The sequence below is a fragment of the Balaenoptera ricei genome, chromosome 15 (genome assembly GCF_028023285.1).
Source record: "Balaenoptera ricei isolate mBalRic1 chromosome 15, mBalRic1.hap2, whole genome shotgun sequence".
NCBI lineage: Eukaryota > Metazoa > Chordata > Mammalia > Artiodactyla > Balaenopteridae > Balaenoptera > Balaenoptera ricei.
In genome coordinates, this window is record NC_082653.1 from 44,479,008 (window position 1) to 44,500,744 (window position 21,737).

Sequence of the window (21,737 nt, forward strand, 5' to 3'; positions counted from 1 at the left end):
TCCCTCACGTGGATATTTTTGAGGAATACAGTCTCTCCTTCTTTTTCAATAGAAACGTTCTCATGTTGTGTTTTCGTGATACTTCCTTGGGATTAAGTTGAGGTTATGCCTTCTCAGCTGCACAGTGTAGGTGATGTTAAGTTCGATCACCTGGTCACAGTGTGGGGTGACACTTTAAGACCATGCAAATGTCCTGCTCTCCATCAGAAGTTTCACTGGATTTAGTATCAGTTAGTGACTCCTGCCAACTCCCGTCTTTGCCACAATGGTTGTTGCAAAAGGATGGTTTTCCATCATCCACTCCACATCTGTCAGTTGGCACTTGGCATCTGCCGTCAGGCAGAGAAGTCCTGTCTATCTATCGGTGTATCTGGTTGGTATGGGCTCAGGCATCGCCCTTCTCATCAGTGGTTTGTACTGATAATTCGTTACTATGTCGAATTACTTTGGTGCTCAAGTCGTGTGAGATTTGGCCAGTGGGAGTGTCTTCCGGCCGGCAGCCATGACCTTGTGACTTGTCACTGTCATGTTGTTTTGTTTTGTTAAGTTGTTCCATACTTTCTAGCACAGTGAGATGCTCCAGTCTCATCTTCTGCTTCCCCTGCCCTTGCGCTGGAATCAGCTATTTCTCCAGTGAGTCCTGGCTCCTAACTGGAGAGAATGGCTTTAGAGACCGAGATCTGCGTGCTGGGTGTGCTCAGCCTCCTGGGGGCACTGCCTCGGGCCTAGGGTGTGTCTTATCGTCAGTCTCCAGAGTAGAGACGACCTTGAACCTCCCTGCTGTGTGTCACCCATCTTTCCAAAGTCACTGTTTGACATTTCCCCGTGCTTGTAAGCAGGATATTTGCTAGCACAGGAACCATGTTTTCCCTTGTTGCCGAGTTCCCTTCCTATTCAACTATTGTCTTAGCTTTTTTTTCTCTCTTTCTTTCTTTCTTTCTTTCTTTCTTTCTTTCTTTCAGCTGTCAGCCTCAGTTTTCTGGGCAAGGCTGACTTTGGTAAAGGGGAGTGTAAGGACTTCCCTGGTGGTCTGGTGATTAAGACTCCACACTTCCAATGCAGGGGGCATGGGTTCCATCCCTGGTCGGGGAACTACGATCCACATGCCGCGAGGCACAGCCAAAAAAAAAAAAAAAGGATTTAAAAAAGTGGGGGGAAGTGTAAAATGTTAATCGCTTCCTCCTTAGTGGGGGTTCTCTGTGGTTTCATATTTTCACTGCTGCCTCGGGTGGACACCATAATGGAGTAGCTTGTCCTTGGTCAGAAGTGCCAGATGCAGATTTTCTCTTTACCCATTTCTACCCTGTTACATCCTGAATGTGTATGTCCCCATAAATCCATATGTTGAAGCCTGTTCCCTCAGTGTGGTGGTGTTCAAAGGTGGGGCCTTTGGGAGGCAATTAGGTCATGAGGGTGGAGCTCCATGAAGGGGATTAGTGCCCTTATAAAGGGACCCCAGAGAGCTCCCCCATCCCTTCCACCAAGTGAGGACATGGGAAAAGACGGCCGTCTATGAACCGGGAAGCTCCCACCAGACACTGAATCTGCAGGCACCTCAGTCATGGACTTCTAGCCTCCAGAATTGTGAGAAGTAAATTTCTGCTGTTTATAAACTCTCCATCTGTGGAATTTTGTTACAATAGCCCGGATGGACTGAGACACGCACCAGCCCTGACAGACGTCCCCCCCCACTGCCTGTGCCTGGGTGGTCAGCCCCTCTGTGTGTGCTGACTCAGCACGGCCCGGCTCCCCAGTTGGTCTGCCGCCTCTGCATTCCTCTCCGATGCTTTCCAAGCTGCTGTTGAAATCCCCCCCTCCCCTGCTTCCTTGCTGAGCTCGCTTCTCCCACTAACGAGAAGAGAAGCCTCAACAGATCCAGAGCCCTCAGAGCCTTAGCGCTACAGTGTGTGCAGTGGACTTGCTGCCTTTCCTGGCTAGCACAGTAACACCCTATGACCCTGTGACCACCCTGGGCATCCACAGGCATCCCCAAATTCACATGCAGCCCACATGAAAACAGGCACCCTGGCTCCCAGCCCTGGGACACCCGCTGTGTAGACCGGCTGGGACCCAGGACGGCACATGTCACCCTCATCGGTTAGAACTGACAGTGGTGCCTGAGAGCAGAGAAGTCTGTGCCCAGCATGGCACCTAAGGACCTGTTTTCTGGCACTGCTGAATTTGTGGGACGTGCATATGCTCTTAAAATACCCATCTGAGGGGCAGAAAGAACCACCGAGGGGGGAGGACACTGGGTAGAAATGATTCTGTCAGTGTTTCCTGCCAGATTAGCACTGTCAGTAAAAATACCAGTCACACGTGTAATTTCAAGTTTTCCAGTAGTCACATTAAAAAAGGTAAAAAGAAATAGATGACAGTAATCATTTTAATTACATTTTATTTCCTCTATTACATCCACAATGTCATTGTTTCAAGATATAATCAATATAAACACATTTTAAATGAGATATTTTACATCCCTTTTTGGGAATCTGGTGTTTAAGATCGGCATAGAGTTTATGCTACACACACCTCAATCCAGACTGACCACACCTGACATGCTCAGTAGCTGGCGTGGCGACATCGTAGGGTAGAGGGGCCGGGGGTGCCCACAACTGCCGCCCCGCAGGTCTACCCCACGGCTCTTACATCCTGGCCCTGCCCTTTCCCCCAGGAAGGAGCTGCTCCCTCTGTGGGGAAACTGTGTGTTTGCCCAGGAGTTTCTGAAGGAGGTACAGTGATCCTAGTAAATCTGTGCTTCTTCTGAGATCTGCAGGGCCTGTCCCTTCTCCCACACGGCCTAGAACTGCTGATGAAAGGCTCCTTCTCCAAGGGCGGATGAAGAGACAAGCCAGGCACTGCCCACCGGGGAGTTCAGGAAGATGAGGTTTATTTGACAAGAGCTGCCTGGAGAAGAAACTCAAATAGATTAAAAAATCAGAGAGGAGCAGGCTTCCCTGGCAGTCCAGTGGTTAGGACTCTGCGCTCCCAGCGCAGGGGGCAGAGGTTCAATCCCTGGTCGGGGAACTAAGATCCTGCATGCCATGGGGCGTGGCCACAAAAAAAAGAAAAGAAAAAAAATCAGGGAGGGAGGTGGGGCCTTGAGGGCGTGCCATGGCCTTGGCTGGTCTGGCTTCCCCCAGAGCCAGTTTCCCAGGAGGAGAAGCCGGGTGGAAGCTGCATCACGCATGCCGTCCTCCAGGTGGGGCGGCCACAGCCCACCCGGGGTTGGGGGGAGGAGGACGTGGACCCAGAGCCATGTAGCCGTGGTGCCGGCTCTGGGGCCACCTGGGAAGGTGGGATGTGAACGCTGCCCTTTCTGGCCTTCTGAAAGTCAGGTGACCAAATGTGCTTGTTCAGGTGTATTTCATTCGTGGGTGGACAAATGACGCTTGTCACAAACGAGACGTTTCCTCTTTTTTTTTTTCCTCTGCACTGTGTAGCTTGCAGGATCTTAGTTCCCCGACCAGGGGTCGAACCGGGCCCCGGCAGTGAGAGCGCCGAGTCCTAACCGCTGGACCGCCAGGGAATTCCCAGAGACCCTTCCTCTTAAGCCTTCACGCCCCCAAGTGCCCTCTTCCCCTTATGAGCGTGCTCACCCAACCACCTGTGGTTTCTCTGTATTTTCTCCATTTCTCACTCTCACTGCACTTTTTTCCCCTGAGTCCCTTCCTTGTATCCCGTGATGGAAGGTGGTGCCCGGCATAAGATGTCGGGAGATGACCCCTGCTCCTGTGTCGCTCGCGGAGCAGTTAGGTGCCTGGGTGCGGTTTCGGTGCCCCGGCCGCCCTGCTGAGCTGGGGGCTGAGCGGCTCCCCGGGCGCCGGCTGCACACCCCGCTCCTGGGCCCAGTGGCCACAGCGGCTGGAGGAAGGGTCTGGCTCTGCCCACAGGACCTGCAGGACTGCAACGACGAGCTGCAGGCCGCGCTGGAAGGCCTGCGGGCACAGCTGCCCCCGAGTCGGCACGGCCAGCTGCCCCCGGGACATGGCCCGGCAGGTAGGAGCCCGGTGTTTCGAGGTGGTGGGTCGTGTGCTCCTTCCCGGGGGGTTGGGGGGGGGCGGGGCGTGGGGCTGGCCAGCTGCACAGGTGGTCACAAGCCCTTCCGACCTCTTGTGTGAGAGAAGGGGCCTACCTGAGGCTAGGGGTCTGTGCGACCCCCAGAGCCCCAAGGGAGATGGAGGAGGATGAGGGTTCTACCGTTTGGGTAGAAGTAAGTGGTGAAGGTTACGATGACCTTGCCATGACCTCAGGGCAGGCATGTCCCAGGGAGCCTCCTGGGTCCCGGGAAGGGGCGGGGGGAGTTGGTGATCAAAGGAGATGCTCCACACAGACGGTCATCTGGGGGAGGGGAGGAGAGAGGAGGCCGGGGGGACAGGGGACAGGCTGGTCTTGGGTCTGTGACGGCTCTTACAAGGCGGGTGCTCAACCATGTGGACCGAGGCCGGCGGGCCGGTGTGGAAGGGGTCTGAGACGGGGCGGGGCCGTGGCACCTGGGAAGGGCCCTTCCACCTGCCGCATGCAGAGCCGACGCCAAAGGTGTCACTCGGAAAAACCAGGCTCCTGCCTCCTCGGCCGGGAGGTCTCGACGGGCTGCAAGCGCCGAGAGGTTAATGTTCTTGGCTCCTTCTAGAGACTGGGCTGGAGGTTCTGAGGCCACAGCTGTCCTTGAGGAGGACGGGCTTTGGCTGCTTGCGCCCTCCCTGGCAGCTGGGACGGGTTCGCGTGCTCCAGGCTCCACGCCCCTTGCTGCCATGGGAACCACCGCGACAGCCCCAGCCCAGCAGCCTGACCGCCTCTGTGGCCACACGTCACGCAGACGCAGCCCCAGAGGACGTGTCGCTCTCATCTGTAACCCTGAGAGCATCGGGCTCCCGTATTGTCCTAAAGCTGTTACTTAAAACAGGAAAGTCAACATGGGAGCCTCCAAGGGAAACCGAGTGGGGTCTCCTGTGCATCTGGGCCCGAAGGGAGCCCCTCACCTGCAGCTGCATTGGTGGAGCTGATGGCTGCCGAGACCCACAGCCCTGCTGCCCTCAGCCAGGAGGTGTTGGCATGTGGCTGGTGCGCTGGTATCATCTGATCCCCAGATGAGGGTCTGGTGCCAGTGTGGCCACGGGGAAGGGGGTTATTGTCACCTCCTCTGTCCCTGGAGGGGACTGAGCTGCACAGAGCATGTGACCCTTGTCGAGAGCCACGATCCGTAACGCAGGGAGCGGAGAGACGGGGTCTGTGCCCAGGGTGCCGTGTCCAGAAGTCTCTGAGGTGTGGCACCGAAGGCAGCCCCAAGCTTCGTGTTGGCACTGATACAACCAGAGCGCTCTCCCAGCTGGAGCGTTTTCTCTTACACTTTCCCGCCTCGTCTGACCGTAGAGGTTCTGTTGGCCCCTTCAAAGGAGGAGGGACAGTCAGGACAGCAGAGTTGTGGTGGCGGGGGCCATGTGGATCGTGGAGTCTGGGCCGGCAGTGCATCCAGCTGGGGCCACTCCTGATGGGTGCCACTTGGCCAGACCCAGGTGGCGGCTTCCAGTTGTCAGGGCAACGGCATGCCCTCTTTCCTGAGATACTTACTCTGAGTTCTCTCAGGATGTCGTTCAGCCTGTCACTTTTTTTCATGGATAACAATTTGGGCGAGAGGTCAGGGAGGGTCTGCTCCCTTCACTTTCCGGCCTGTGGACCAGCAGCGGCGGTCACACCCACGTTCCGAGTCAAGCCCTGGGTGTGCCCCCCAACACGCACAACGTGGGGGACCCCTGGGCCCAGGAGGGCTGGCCGCGCTTGTGGGTTCATAGGCGCCCTTTGGGGATGAGCTGTAAGGACAGGTGATGTTGCCGGTGGGGAGGATCTTCTGGACCAGGTGTAGCTCACACCCTCTTCCTACGATCTGTCAGAGCCTCCACAAGTGCTTAGTTTGCCTGACGTTTTTGTTGAGACCCCCCGCCCCATGATTTGTGTGATGTAATAGAAAGTAGGGAGGGCCTCTGAGAAAAGGAGGAAGCCGAAATAAAGAATGAAGACAGAGCTTTGTCATGGCTCATCCTAAAGCACTATCTGTGCTGTGGTCACGTTTTCCCGTTGTCCCCATCCCTCTGTGTGCCTGCCACGGTCAAGGGGACAGGACATGTACCCCATGTGTCATCCTTCAGGGAATTCAAGGGCCTGACAAATCTGGCAGGGAGCCTCCTCGCCGTTCATACCTTTGAGTGATCTGCGTTCTGGCAAAGACTCGAAATGCTGGTTTGTAAAGATGCCAGCTTTGAGAACTCGGCGCAACGGACGGTCCGTGGCCCATGTCCTCTTACTGCCAGCATTGCATTCCTCTTGCGGAAAGTGCCCGCGGAAGGCTGTGCTTCGTCCAGATGTCGGCTTGGAGGTTGGATCAGACCCCGCAGCATCCTGGGCAGGACATAAACGGAAGTGTCCTCTTCTTGCAGGCATTGTCACGTTTGTGGGTAATTCCGTCCCAGTGAGTATAGAGACGGAGATAATGTTGGAGCAGGTGAAGGAACGTTACGAAGACCTCGAGATCCAGCTGGAGACCAAGGTCAGGGGGGCTGAGGGAGGCCGGAGGGGTCAGGGAGCTTCCTGCTGCTGGGACGCTTCTGCGCACACGTCTGCCCCATAGTGAGCGCGCTCAGGGGGACGGAGGTTTGCAGGGAAAAGTGCATGCCATTGATGTTCTGCCTCACACCCGCTTCGGAAGCAGGCAGGACAGAAGGCATAACCACTAATGGGAGGGAGCAGGGTTGTGGTATCCCAGCGTCACGAGGGCTGCGCTGAGGCCAGACCTCCCCGCTTGCTCTGTGCTGAGGAGTCACAGCTCCCGACTCTGTTCCAGCTGAAGCACCCGGGCACTGCCCTGCGTGGGGGGCTCCCGGGCCACCCTGGCCAGGCCTGTCTTCTTGGCTGAACACGCCTCCTGCTCCATGACCCAACTGTGGTGGGTTTTGTTGAGGGACGGTACCCACGTGTCGTCAGGTGTCACTGTGCCAGCGAGGCGGGGCCATCTCTTCCTTGCGGTCCTGCCCCTGGGCTCCTGCTGTCGCCTTGCCCGCCAGGTCTCCCGGGGGTTCAGAGCCACTGCGGCCTCGCGGTAGGCACTGTCCCCCCTCTGCCCTCCTGCTGCTGCTGCCGCCAGGCACCCAGACCAGCTCGGCCCCCAGCAGCCTTTCTGCGCCTGCCAGCCCTGCCCCCCGAGGCCGCAGTGAAGGTTACGGGACGTGACAGAAGCAGGCGGCCACACGGGCCCTGGGGAGCCTTTCACAGGCCCCAGCACCTTGTGGAGGCCGGGCCCCCCGCCCTTTGGATGCTGTGTTGGGCAGCCTTGTATCGTCAGGCAGATCGTGTTTAGGGGCCCCTGGCTGACATCGCTCACGCTTCTTTTTCCAGGTGAATTACTATGAAAGGGAAATGGAGGTGATGAAAAGGGCCTTTGCGGAGGAGAGAAAGGAGCTGGAGCGGGCCTTCAAGCTCGAGGTTGGCGTGCTGCAGGGTCAGAAGGCCGAGCTGGCGACGCTGCACCAGGAGTCGCAGGAGGTTGTCCGAGGCCTGCGGGACCGGCTGCAGCGGGCGGTGGAGCTGGAGCGGGGCCACGCGCGGCAGCTGGCCCAGGAGAGGGACCAGCTGGAGGAGGCGCTGCAGCGGGTCAGGTCCGGCACTGCATCCTTTTGGGATTTCGCATCCAGGGTTTCTTGCTCAGAACCCAAATTTGAAATTGGATTTGGGCAAACTGCTCAGAATCACAATGGCTGTTACCTGAGTGGTTCTCGGTGGTGCAGACACATGAGCCCTGAAAGAACAGGTTATTTTACAAAGATTCTGACTTTTCGTTTTTTTGCGCATGCGGAATGCAGGATCTTAGTTCCCCGACCAGGGATCGAACCCATGCCCCTCCAGTGGAAGCACGGAGTCTTAATCACTGGACCACCAGGGAAGTCCCAAAGATTCTGACTTTAAAAATATGTATTAACTAGAGCTTAGGCCCTGAAGCCCTTTGCTTTGTAGAATTTTAACTCACTTTACCTCCTGCCTCTGACTCTCCTGGTAGCAGGGGCAACACGGTCTCCATCGTCTGTCATCTCATGGTCCTTGGGGAGGTGGAGAAAAGGCCTAAAAGCCCCAAAATAACAGGAAAGGCCGTTAGTCTGGGTCAGTGGGGTTCTTGAAAAAGCTGAGATGTGTGAGCAAAGGAGAGAAAGGGATAGTTTGGAAAACCGGAACATGGTCTTTTGTGTTACAGGAGAAGGGCCCACACGCCTGTCCTCTGGGCTCCACCAGGAGGCTGGGGGCCTCGAGATCCCTCAGGGGAGCCTCAGGGTGGGGAGGTGGCTGGAGACGGTGGTGTGTGGGCGGGTGAGGGGAGTGCCCAGGTGTGCAGCTTGGTCCTCCTCCCCGGCCCCCCGGGGGCTCAGGCTGGCACACGCTCCATCTCAGGAGTCCAGGATTCTAGAAGGGCTTTTCCAGGTGCTGCAGAGGTGATGCGGGCACTTGCAGGCCGCGCACAGCCGTGTGATGTGGTTACTGCTCTGCGTGCAGTGTCTTTGGCCCCATTAACCCCCGCACAGCACACCTGCAAGGTCCCTTGGAGACAGAGTCTCCATGAGGTGTCATGTCACTTGTCCAGGCAGGTGACGCTGGCTTGCCACAGACGCGGGTGTGTCCAGCTGAGGCTCCAGCTCCCGCTTGCTGGGTGACCATGGGCAGCCTGCTTCACTGAAAAAAAGGGTTACGTGGGGTTTATGATAAACCAAAAGGAATAAATGTCAGTGCACCTCCCAGCTTGAGAAAGAAAACATTAGCATAGCCAGAAGCCCCGGGCTCTGTCCCCAGACCCCCTCACTCCTCCCGGAGGTACCTGGACCGTTTACCACCATCTAGACCTTGCTCTGTGCCCCTGCCTCAGAGATGGGTGTCCCAGATGACGTGGAACCTTGGTTGTGGTGGCCTGACTTCTGAATTCCCTCCACCATGAAGCAGAGCTGGTGCCGGGCCACACAAGCGGCACAGAGCCCGAGGTGAATGTGTGGACACACGTCTACTATCTTGGCTGCTGCTGACAGGCTGGTTTCAGACCCAGCGCACACGCGAGTCCGCAGTAGGCTCCAGGCACACACAGGGGCCTTCGGCACAGACGCAGCCCAGCGCCCAGAATCCCACTCTGCTGTCCGTCTCGGGTGCTTCCCTGTGGACAGACACGTGAGCCCAGACCTGTGCTGTCCAAATTCTCCATCCCAGCCCCCGCCTCGAGGCCCAGCAGGCTGTCCTGGTCCTCTCCCTGCTTCTCCTGCCCCACTGCCTGCCCTGACCTGTTGGCCCCATAGCTAAAGTCACAGTTTGAGTCTAAGTGGGGTCTGCATCATTGGACACTGTTTCCTGGGCACTGCCATGTGCCAGCACAGCCGGGGGTGCAGATGTGTTTGGAGCTTTCAGCCGCCCCGCCCCGCCCCGCCCAGGTGGGGCTCGGGGGAGACTCCGTGCTCCAGCACCTGTAACCCTAGTTACAGGTCTGTTCAGCTCTTCTGTTCCTTCCTGAGTCAGTGTTGGTAGACTGTTTCTGGGCGTTTGGACATGGACATTTTTGAAGAATCCAGACCAGGCATTTTGCTGAACGGCCCTCAGCTTGGATGTCTGGTTAGATGCCCTCTTTATGGGACCATCTTCTTTCCTCTGATGTGTGCCCTTTAGTGAAACTCTCTGGAGGAAATTCCCTCAGTTTTTTGTTTATCTGAAAATGTTTCAAATTCTCCCGTTTCTGAAGGATGGTCTTCCTAGGAGCATGAACTCAGATGAGCAGTCAAAGGGCTGCCCTCTGCCCTTTGACCTGGGCAGTCTGCTCCATCCAACGGTTGCTGCCTTGTGTGAGCGTCCGTTTCCTATTGCTGCTGTGATGAATTACCACAAAGTCAGAGGCTTAAAGCATCACGATTTAGGATTTCACAGTGTCGGAGCTGAGAAGTCAGAAGTGGGTACGACTGGGCAGAAATCTGGGTGTCGGCAGCTGCCTTCCTTGCCCGAGGCTCTGGAGGAGAACCTGTAGGCCTTACATTCCTTGGTCCGGCCCCTCCCTTCTTTAACACCAGCAGTGACTGGTTGGTCCTCCTCACACTGCATCCTGACGCCCACTCTTCTGCCTCCTCTTCCACAGTTGAGGAGCCTTGTGCCCACCTTGGCCACCTGGACAGTCCAGGACACTCTTCCCGTCTAAGGTCAGCGAATTAGCAGCCTTAACTCTGTTGCGTTGATTCCCCTTTGCCGTGAAACAGCTCATTCTCAGGTTCTAGGGACTGAACCCTAGAACCTGAGAATGGTGATCGGAGTTGTATCCTCTGGCTGCTGTTAACTTCTCCATCTTCTTTGGTTTTTCTTTGGTATGTTTAGGTGTGTATTCTTTCACTTTAACTTTTTATTAAAGTGTTATACGCACAAGAAAAATACACACACGTGTGCAGTTGGAAGAATTGTTGATGAATTGGGCACATCTGTGTCCCCAGCACAAGTCCCCCAGGGGTCACTTTTCCAAGTCAGGATAGTGGCAACCCTTGGGGGCTTTGGGGAGCCCCATTTTTTGTTCTGGGTGCTGGTGTACGTAAGAATGGAATTGTTGGGTCGTAGGACATAGGTGTGGTTTTCTTTTTACTTATCCTACTTAGAAAACATTGTCTATTGATAATGTATAGATTTGTGTCCTATGAAAAACTCTCAGCCATTATTCGTAAAATATTGCTTCTCCCCTCACTGTCCTCTACAACTGGATGTATGATGTTAGGTCTTCTCACTTTTCCTCCATTTCTTTCTTTCTATCTATCTATCTATCTATCTGTTTATTTATTTAACATCTTTATTGGAGTATAATTGCTTTACAATGGTGTGTTAGTTTCTGCTTTATAACAAAGTGAATCAGCTATACATATACATATATCCCCACATCTCTTCCCTCTTGCGTCTCCCTCCCTTCCACCCTCCCTATCCCACCCCTCTAGGTGGTCACAAAGCACGGAGTTGATCTCCCTGTGCTATGCAGCTGCTTCCCACTAGCTATCGATTTTACATTTGGTAGTGTATATATGTCCATGCCACTCTCTCACTTTGTCCCAGCTTACCCTTCCCCCTCCCCGTGTCCTCAAGTCCATTCTCTAGAAGGTCTGTGTCTTTTTTCCCATCCTGCCCCTAGGTTCTTCATAACCATTTTTTTTTTAGATTCCATATATATGTGTTAGCATATGGCATTTGTTTTTCTCTTTCTGACTGACTTCACTCTGTATGACAGACTCTGGGTCCATCCACCTCACTACAAATAACTCCATTTCGTTTCTTTTTATGGCTGAGTAATATTCCATTATATATATGTGCCACATCTTCTTTATCCATTCATCTGTGGATGGACACTTAGGTTGCTTCCATGTCCTGGCTGTTGTAAATAGAGCTGCAATGAACATTGTGGTACATGACTCTTTTTTTTTGTTTTGTTTTTATTTCCATTACTCTAGGAGGTGGATCAAAAAAGATCTTGCTGTGATTTATGTCAAAGAGTGTTCTTCCTATGTTTTCCTCTAAGAGTTTTATAGTGTCCAGTCTTATATTTAGGTCTCTAATCCATTTTGAGTTTATTTTTGTGTATGGTGTTAGGGAGTATTCTAATTTCATTCTTTTACATGTAGCTGTCCAGTTTTCCCAGCACCACTTATTGAAGAGACTGTCTTTTCTCCATTGTATATCTTTGCCTCCTTTGTCATAGATTAGTTGACCATAGGTGCGTGGGTTAATGTCTGGGCTTTCTATCTTGTTCCATTGATCTATGTTTCTGTTTTTGTGCCAGTACCATATTGTCTTGATTACTGTAGCTTTGTAGTATAGTCTGAAGTCAGGGAGTCTGATTCCTCCAGCTCCATTTTTTTGCCTCAAGACTGCTTTGCCTATTCGGGGTCTTTTGTGTCTCCATACAAATTTTAAGATGATTTGTTCTAGCTCCGTAAAAAATGCCATTGGTAATTTGATAGGGATTGCATTGAATCTGTAGATTGCTTTGGGTAGTATACTCATTTTCACAATGTTGATTCTTCCAATCCAAGAACATGGTATATCTCTCCATCTGTTGGTATCATCTTTAATTTCTTTCATCAGTGTCTTATAGTTTTCTGCATACAGGTCTTTTGTCTCCCTAGGTAGGTTTATTCCTAGGTATTTTATTCTTTTTGTTGCAATGGTAAATGGGAGTGTTTCCATAATTTCTCTTTCAGATTTTTCATCATTAGTGTATAGGAATGCAAGAGATTTCTGTGCATTAATTTTGTATCCTGCAACTTTACCATATTCATTAATTAGCTCTAGCAGTTTTCTGGTGGCAGTTTTAGGATTCTCTATGTATAGTATCATGTCATCCGCAAACAGTGACAGTTTTACTTCTTCTTTTCCAATTTGGATTCCTTTTATTTCTTTTTCTTCTCTGATTGCCGTGGCTAGGACTTCCAGAACTATGTTGAATAATAGTGGTGAGAGTGGACATCCTTGTCTCGTTCCTGATCTTAGAGGAAATGCTTTCAGTTTTTCACCATTGAGAATGATGTTTGCTGTGGGTTTGTCATATATGGCCTTTATTATGTTGAGGTAGGTTCCCTCTATGCCCACTTTCTGGAGAGTTTTTATCAGAAATGGGTGTTGAATTTTGTCAAAAGCTTTTTCTGCATCTATTGAGATGATCATATGGTTTTTATTCTTCAATTTGTTAATATGGTGTATCACATTGATTGATTTGCGTATATTGAAGAATCCTTGCATCCCTGGGATAAATCCCACTTGATCGTGGTGTATGATCCTTTTAATGTGTTGTTGGATTCTGTTTGCTAGTATTTTGTTGAGGATTTTTGCATCTATATTCATCAGTGATATTGGTCTGTAATTTTCTTTTTTTGTAGTGTCTTTGTCTGGTTTTGGTATCAGGGTGATGGTGGCCTCATAGAATGAGTTTGGGAGTGTTCCTTCCTCTGCAATTTTTTGGAAGAGTTTGAGAAGGATGGGTGTTAGCTCTTCTCTAAATGTTTGATAGAATTCACCTGTGAAACCGTCTGGTCCTGGACTTTTGTTTGTTGGAAGATTTTTAATCACAGTTTCAATTTCATTACTTGTGATTGGTCTGTTCATATTTTCTATTTCTTCCTGGTTCAGTCTTGGAAGGTTATACCTTTCTAAGAATTTGTCCATTTCTTCCAGGTTGTCCATTTTATTGGCGTAAAGTTGCTTGTAGTAGTCTCTTAGGATGCTTTGTATTTCTGCAGTGTCTGTTGTAACTTCTCCTTTTTCATTTCTGATTTTATTGATTTGAGTCCTCTCCCTCTTTTTCTTGATGAGTCTGGCTAATGGCTTATCAATTTTGTTTATCTTCTCAAAGAACCAACTTTTAGTTTTATTGATCTTTGCTATTGTTTTCTTTGTTTCTATTTCATTTATTTCTGCTCTGATCTTTATGATTTCTTTCCTTCTGCTAACTTTGGGTTTTGTTTGTTCTTCTTTCTCTAGCTTCTTTAAGTGTAAGGTTAGATTGTTTACTTGAGCTTTTTCTTGTTTCTTTAGGTAGGCTTGTATAGCTATAAACTTCCCTCTTAGAACTGCTTTTGCTGCATCCCATAGGTTTTGGGTCGTCGTGTTTTCATTGTCATTTGTCTCTAGGTATTTTTTGATTTCCTCTTTGATTTCTTCAGTGATCTCTTGGTTATTTAGTAACGTATTGTTTAGCCTCCATGTGTTTGTCCTTTTTACGTTTTTTTCCCTGTAATTCATTTCTAATCTCATAGCGTTGTGGTCAGAAAAGATGCTTGATATGATTTCAATTTTCTTAAATTTACTGAGGCTTGATTTGTGACCCAAGATGTGATCTATCTTGGAGAATGTTCCGTGTGCACTTGAGAAGAACGTGTAATCTGCTGTTTTTGGATGGAATGTCCGATATATATCAATTAAATCTATCTGGTCTATTGTGTCATTTAAAGCTTCTGTTTCCTTATTTATTTTCATTTTGGATGATCTGTCCATTGGTGTAAGTGAAGTGTTAAAGTCCCCCACTATTATTGTGTTACTGTCGATTTCCTCTTTTATAGCTGTTAGCAGTTGCCTTATGTATTGAGGTGCTCCTATGTTGGGTGCATATATATTTATAATTGTTATATCTTCTTCTTGGATTGATCCCTGGATCATTATGTAGTGTCCTTCCTTGTCTCTTGTAACATTCTTTATTTTAAAGTCTATTTTATCTGATATGAGTATAGCTACTCCAGCTTTCTTTTGATTTCCATTTGCATGGAATATCTTTTTCCATCCCCTCACTTTCAGTCTGTATGTGTCCCTAGGTCTAAAGTGGGTCTCTTGTAGACAGCATATATATGGGTCTTGTTTTTGTATCCATTCAGCCAGTCTATGTCTTTTGGTTGGGGCATTTAATCCATTCACGTTTAAGGTAATAATCGATATGTATGTTCCTATGACCATTTTGTTAATTGTTTTGGGTTTGTTTTTGTAGGTCCTTTTCTTCTCTTGTGTTTCCCACTTAGAGAAGTTCCTTTAGCATTTGTTGTAGAGCTGGTTTGGTGGTGCTGAATTCTCTTAGCTTTTGCTTGTCTGTAAAGCTTTTGATTTCTCCATCAAATCTAAATGAGATCCTTGCCGGGTAGAGTAATCTTGGTTGTAGGTTCTTCCCTTTCATCACTTTAAGTATATCATGCCACTCCCTTCTGGCTTGCAGAGTTTCTGCTGAGAAATCAGCTGTTAACCTTATGGGAGTTCCCTTGTATGTTATTTGTCGTTTTTCCCTTGCTGCTTTCAATAATTTTTCTTTGTCTTTAATTTTTGCCACTTTGATTACTATGTGTCTCGGCGTGTTTCTCCTTGGGTTTATCCTGTATGGGACTCTCTGCGCTTCCTGGACTTGGGTGGCTATTTCCTTTCCCATGTTAGGGAAGTTTTCGACTATAATCTCTTCAAATATTTTCTCTGTTCCTTTCTCTCTCTCTTCTCCTTCTGGGACCCCTATAATGCAAATGTTGTTGCGTTTAATGTTGTCCCAGAGGTCTCTTAGGCTGTCTTCATTTCTTTTCATTCTTTTTTCTTTAGTCTGTTCCGCAGCAGTGAATTCCATCATTCTGTCTTCCAGGTCACTTATCCGTTCTTCTGCCTCAGTTATTCTGCTATTGATTCCTTCTAGTGTAGTTTTCATTTCAGTTATTGTATTGGTCATCTCTGTTTGTTTGTTCTTTAATTCTTCTAGGTCTTTGTTAATCATTTCTTGCATCTTCTCAATCTTTGCCTCCATTCTTATTCCAAGGTCCTGGATCATCTTCACTATCATTATTCTGAATTCTTTTTCTGGAAGGTTGCCTACCTCCACTTCATTTAGTTGTTTTTCTGGGGTTTTATCTTGTTCCTTCATCTGGTACATAGCCCTCTGCCTTTTCATCTTCTCTATCTTTCTGTAACTGTCACATGACTCTTTTTGAATTAAGGTTTTCTCAGGGTATATGCCCAGTAGTGGGATTGCTGGGTCGTATGGTAGTTCTATTTTTAGTTTTTTAAGGAACCTCCATACTGTTCTCCATAGTGGCTGTATCCATTTACATTCCCACCAACAGTGCAAGAGGGTTCCCTTTTCTCCACACCCTCTCCAGCATTTGTTGTTTGTAGATTTTCTGATGATGCCCATTCTAACTGCTGTAAGGTGACACCTCATTGTAGTTTTGATTTGCATTTCTCTAATGATTAGTGATGTTGAGCATCCTTCTTCCTCCATTTCTTAACCTTTCATTACTTCCGACTTCTTTTCTGTCTATGGCACATTCTGCCAGTGAGTTTTTCTTTTGACATTGACTTTTTATTTTCCAAAATTCTGTTTAGTTAGTCCTGTCTGATCATTTTTGATAGCTTCTTGTTGCTTGTCCTTTTTTAATTTCCATCTTTTAGTTAAGTAAACATTTCATAATATTTTTCCTTAGTTTGTGTCTGATAATTCCAGTATCTGAGGTTCCTACAGGATCTAATTCTGTTGTTCTGGCTTCTTCTGACTCTCAGAGGTGGTCCTTTTCCACGTATATTGTGGTGACCTTTAATTGTGAGCTCATGTTTGCATGATGTTTATCTCTGGGAATCCTGGGAGCTGTAGTAGAGGGTGCTCCCTGCAGAAAGGATGTGTTTTGCTTTTGCCAAGAGTTGGGAGCCTCTTAATCTGAGACCACTTTAACCTCTTCCAGGGAACTGGCCCAGTGCATGTATCCACGGTGTGGTTTCTCCACACTGGTGTAGGTGCTGGCCTCAGGGTAACCCCACGTTTGTGTTGCTTAATGCTCATGGCTTTGGTTTCAGCTTCCGGGGTTTTTTTGTTTGGGGACCCCTGGAGGTTTCCATTACCTTCTGTGAGGACATCACACACTAGATGATCAGCTTTGCTCTGGTTATTTGGTGAGTGTGCGCGGCTGGGGTGGAGCAACTGCCGTCTTATTTGAGGTCCAGGAAGCTGGCGGCAGAATCCCCTGCCAACCACATACACACACACACCTGCCTTGTTTTCCATCCTGGAGCCGGAATGACAGTTCAAAACACAGACCTCATTTGTGTCACTCCCCTGCTTGAAACCCTTTGCTGCTTTTGAAATTCCGTTGACTTCTATGTGTTTAATTTTCTCTCTAGTTCCTCATGAGGAAAAATGAAGTGGTACTTATGCTTATGAAGGAGATCCTTATGCTTGACATTATAAGAATAATACATAAACATATGAGGTCATGTGGCTTTGAGTACTTTTAGATTGAAAAGAAGCTAATGCCAGGTAGAGACCTGTTTAGGGGAATAAATATCTGCAAGACCAAGATGCGTTAAGGATAGACTCTCTGGGCAGCAGGCGTGGGTTTCAGGCTGCCTCCCCGTGATCTTTACTGGTCAGTTGCTTGTGTGTCACACATCGATGGGGTTACCATCCCAGGGAGACTCTAAGAGCATCAGAAGCCAGGGGGGCTCCGGGGAGACTTGGTCCCGGCAGCCACTGTCGGTACTTGCTTTTCCCTGTGAAGGCTCCATGTTGCATCAGGTCGCCCTCTGTCCACTGATACGGGCATCGTCCCAGGCTCCTCCTGGTACTGAGCTCAGGGTGTAGGATGGAGGCGCTCTTCCCTTGGGATCCGGCCTCCCCAGTCCTTGTGTTCCTCAGTTTTGTGCTGGAGTCCCCTGGGTGGAGGGGGTGGCCACTCTCCTTGCAATGACCTCGCGAGGACTCACCCAGCATCTTGCACTGGTGCCAGCCATGGGCACACTCACATTTCAGTGGAAGTTATAAGATGCAGGAACAGGCCAGCTGTGAACACAAAGAACCAAGGTGCTGAATACACCAGGGAGTTGTTGATTGTGTGGCTGTTTGAGAAGCTAAGAAAGCTTTGTCTTCTATAGCTTATCTCTTGGGAGATGCAAACCAGAGCAGGTTAACACGGGATACAGGAAAGCGAAGGAAGTGGTGTCCTGTGCCCTCATCTAGGGAAGGGGAAGTGTGGCTGCAGGGTCACTGCAGGACTGGAGTGCGTGGGGGTGACCAGCTTCTGGAGTTCCCACTCTTCTTCCTTTCTTAAATTTCTCATGCAGAATCAAATTGGATAGGCTTTCTGAAGAAAACACGTTTTTGAAAAATGAGCTGGCAAGGATCCAGCAAGAGCTTGAAGCTGCAGAAAGGACAGAGGCTGCACAGAGGTAAGGGCCGTCTCAGTGGTCCCACCCCGACCGCCCGGTCCCTGACAGGGCTTGCTCTTCGTAGAGTAAGCTTAGAAGGCATTGCTGTAGAAAGTGGGACGTGTTCACAGATAACCCGCATTCCAGGAGAGCTGTGCTGCCCTCTGACCAGCCTTGCCAGGCACAGGCCTCGGGCCTCCTTCCTGAGCTCCTCACTCGCAGAAGTAGGAGGTGCCGGGTCAGCACCACCGCCACCAGCTCCAGCACAGGCCCCTGTGCCTCTGACGCTGCTCTGCAAGCACTGCTCGCCCTGCAGAAATAACTCCACCTTGTGCTCAGGGCTCGGGGGAGGCATCGAGCATTCTCGTAGGGGCGAGAGATACTCTTGCAGCCTTTCTGGGCGAGTAGAATCTGTGTGTTCTTGTCCTGATAATGGTTTTAGCTGTGCTTTCCTCCGAGGTGCATTCCTGGTCTGTCGATTTCAGTGAGTCAGAGTCAGGGGTCGGGGGCCTGAGCACTGAGGCAGGAGCTGTGTTTGTGTGTGTGTGTGTGTGTGTGTGTGCGCGCACGTGTGTGTGTGTGTGTGGGTGGGGGTGTGGGTGTGTGTATGTGTGTGTGGGTGTGTGTGTGTGCGTGGGTGCGTGTGTGCGTGTGTGTGCGTGCCTGTGTGTGGGGTGTGTGTGTGCGCGTGTGAGTGTGCATGGGGGCGTGGTGTGCGCGTGTGTGTGTGTGCGTGTGGGTGAGCGTGTGCGTGTGTGTGTGGGTGTGTGTGCGTGTGTGTGGGTGCGTGGGTGCGTGTGGGGGGGTGTTCGTGTGTGTGTGTGCGTGTGTGTGCGTGTGCGCGTGTGTGCGCGTGGGTGCGTGGGTGCGTGCGTGTGTGTGGGTGGGTGTGTGCGTGGGTGCGTGGGTGGGTGTGTGAGTGCGTGCGAGTGTGTGTGCCTGTGTGTGCGTGTGTGTGTGTGCCTGTGTGTGTGTGGGTGTGTGCGTGGGTGTGTGCGCGCGTGTGTGTATGTCTGTGTGTGTGCACGTGTGTGTGCGTGTGGGTGCGTTTGGGTGCGTGTGTGTGCGTGTGTGCGTCTGTGCGGGTGTGTATGCGTGTGTGGGTGTGTGTGCGTGTGTGGGTGTGTGTGTGTGCGTGCGTGTGCGGGTGCGTGGGTGCGTGTGTGTGGGCGTGTTCGTGTGTGTGTGCGTGCGCGTGTGTGTGCGTGTGTGTTCACACGTGTGTGTGTGCGTGCGTGTGTTGTGCGTGCGTGCGTGTGTGTGTGCGTGTGTGTGTGTGTGTGTGTTGTGGTGGAGGCTCGGGATGCCTGTCAGTGGATTTCTGCTTTCACCATCAGAGCCTCATCCAAGGATGGTTTGTTTGGCTTCTTTCTTCATGACGTTCAAGATGAGCTGAGCTCTAAACTGCCGAGGATGCAGTGTTGATTTGATAAAAGTGCCTGATGATGAAAGCCTGGGATCCAAAGTGGATGGTCAATAAGCGATTGCTGTTACGTTACAGCAGTTCTGAAATCTGCAAGATTTTTCCCTCCAGGAACCATTTTTCCCTAAGTTTGGTGCTGGGACCCCTTTGACCTCAGATGTCAGTGAATGTAAGCCTGTGTTGGTGTTTATGCTGCTGGGTGTGAAGAGCACTCGCATGTGCCAGAGAGAGATTAACGTGTGTGATTGAGGAACGTCATGGAGGGTTTGTTCTTACAGTGCTGGCAGGGTTCCTCTGGTTCCGAAGCTGGGATCCGATTGGACCAGCAGCAGCGATAGCGTAGGACAGTGACGGAGCGGTGGCCGTAGGGTACCAGGAGCAGGTGTACAGATCCAAGCCGCCAAGGTGACCGTGAGCGATGAGTGGTCAGTGATACTGTTAACTTTGCTTCTTCAACAGGAAGGAAGTTGAGGTTTTAAAGAGAGAGAAGGAAAAGGCCTGCTCTGAGATGGAAGAGCTCTGCACACAGGTGAAGTATTGACACCTGGCATGAAGCTGATGCCACCCTCCCTCTTCCATTATTTTGAAATAATTTCAAGCTTACAACAAGGAAGCACAGAACTTTGTTATGAAAGATTTGAGAGTGAGTTGCTGACCCATCAGCCCTCTCCCACACCCCAGATTAGGAAATCAGCGTGACTATGAAACTGCCCCATCAGCCAGCCCAGGACCTCGTGTGGCTTCAGTCCGCCTGTCCTTGTTGTTACGACCTGGCGCTTTTGAAGATTACAAGCGGTTGTTTCGGTGTATCCGGTGCTTCCCTGTGCTTGGATTCAGATTATGTGTGACTATCCCCAAAGTGATGCTGTGTCCTTCTCAGTCCATCCAGTCCGGGGACACAAGCATTAGTGACGTCAACTTAGATTCTTGGTCAGGTGGTGTTGGTCAGGCTTCTCCACAAAGTTACTTTCCCCTTGGTAATTGCTAAATATTTTATGGGGAAATGCTTTGATATGATGTGAATATCTTGTTCTTCATCAAACTCTCACCCCCTTGTTTCAGCATCCTCTGTTTCTTGGTGCAGTCAGTTATTACTGTGATGGTGGCCAGTTGGTGACTAATCCCAGCTTCCTTTTATATTTCTTAATTGGCGTTCTAGTGTAAGGAAGAGCTTTTTCTTCTCTCCATTTATTTATTGATTTTAATTTATTTATTTTATTTATTTATTCTTGGCTGCATTGGGTCTTCGTTGGTGTGCGCAGGCTTTCTCTTGTTGCGGCGAGCGGGGGCTAGTCTTCGTTGTGGTGCGTGGGCTTCTCATTGCGGTGGCTTCTCTTGTTGAGGAGCACAGGCTCTAGAGCACAGCCTCAATAGTTGTGGCAAACGGGCTCAGTAGTTGTGGCGCATGGGCTTAGTTGCTCCACAGCATGTGGGATCTTCCTGGACCAGGGCTCGAACCTGTGTCCCCTGCGTTGGCAGGCGGATTCTTAACCACTGCGCCACCAGGGAAGCCCTCCGTTTATTTATTCATCATTATGTTACTATCATAAGATTCCTGTTTTATTCAATGGGTTATTAATATGTTACCATCAGTATTTATTTTTATGCTCAGATTGTCCCAGATTTGGCCAATAAGAGCCCCCTCAGGGTGACTTCTGGGTCCTCCTGACAGGTCCTGGTCATTCTTTGAGCACTTCCTCACTTTCTGGTGCCCCACGATATTCCAGGTTCATCTAGTACTTCCCTGCCCCAGTCCTGGAAGCAGTCATTTCTCCAAGGAGCCCTTGGTGACCTTTAGTTCCGAATGGTATTTAGAGACCAAGATCTGGGCGCTAGGAGTGCTCATGGCTCCTGGGGCATTGCTATGTCCAGGTGCAGTTAGTGCATAGAGCTAGGGAGTGTATACGTATATTTATTACGCTTACATGCACGTGGTTTCAGGTATATTTATTTATATATCTCCCTACTGAAAACCATGAATTCAAACTTTTATCTGCAATTCCAACATCACAGGGATAATTCTGGTTTTCTCCGTTTCCATATTTGTAACTCTTGCCTCTAGCAATGAAAAACCTGGTTTCCTCATCTTCAATAGATTTACTTAACTGTTTGATTAATCCCTTTACCCTGCGGGTAAATGCCCTGTCTCACTCAGCACTGACCTCCACACTGGTCTCCCTTTGCCCCATAAGTAAATGCCTTCTGTACTTGGTCTCACTTACTGGCTTTTGGACTGAAGCACAGAAGCTGGGATGTGTCATTCTTGTTTTTTTTTTGTTTTTGAATTCTTTTTTAAATTGAAATTAGTATTGATAATTGCAGACTCCCAGGTGGTTATAAGAAGTATATTACAGAGAAATACACTTTGTCCAGTTTCTTCCAGTTGTAACATTTTATGGAACTATAGTATAATATAGCTGTGTTAGTTTGCTAGGGCTGCCATAACAAAGTACCACAGAGTGAGTGGCTTATACAACAGAAGTTTATTTCCTCATAGTTCTCGAGGTTCGAAGTCCAAGATCAGGGCAGGGCTGGTTTCTTCTGAGGCCTCTCTCCTTGGCTTGTATACAGCTGTCCCTCCCTGTGTCCTCACATGGTCATCCCTCGGATGTGTCTGTGTCCTCAT

At 49.9% G+C, this 21,737-nt stretch overlaps 1 protein-coding gene across 4 annotated transcripts in view; it reads left to right on the forward strand.

Moving 5' to 3' along the window:
- NINL (ninein like) overlaps positions 1 to 21,737 on the forward strand; it is a 117,457-nt gene that overhangs the window by 84,776 nt on the left and 10,944 nt on the right. For all 4 annotated transcript variants that reach the window (XM_059898595.1, XM_059898594.1, XM_059898596.1 and 1 more), the window contains 5 exons: positions 3,894 to 3,999; positions 6,435 to 6,544; positions 7,390 to 7,649; positions 17,605 to 17,709; positions 19,571 to 19,640. In XM_059898595.1, coding sequence (XP_059754578.1) covers positions 3,894 to 3,999; positions 6,435 to 6,544; positions 7,390 to 7,649; positions 17,605 to 17,709; positions 19,571 to 19,640 — 651 coding nt within the window. The remainder of the gene's footprint in view (positions 1 to 3,893; positions 4,000 to 6,434; positions 6,545 to 7,389; positions 7,650 to 17,604; positions 17,710 to 19,570; positions 19,641 to 21,737) is intronic.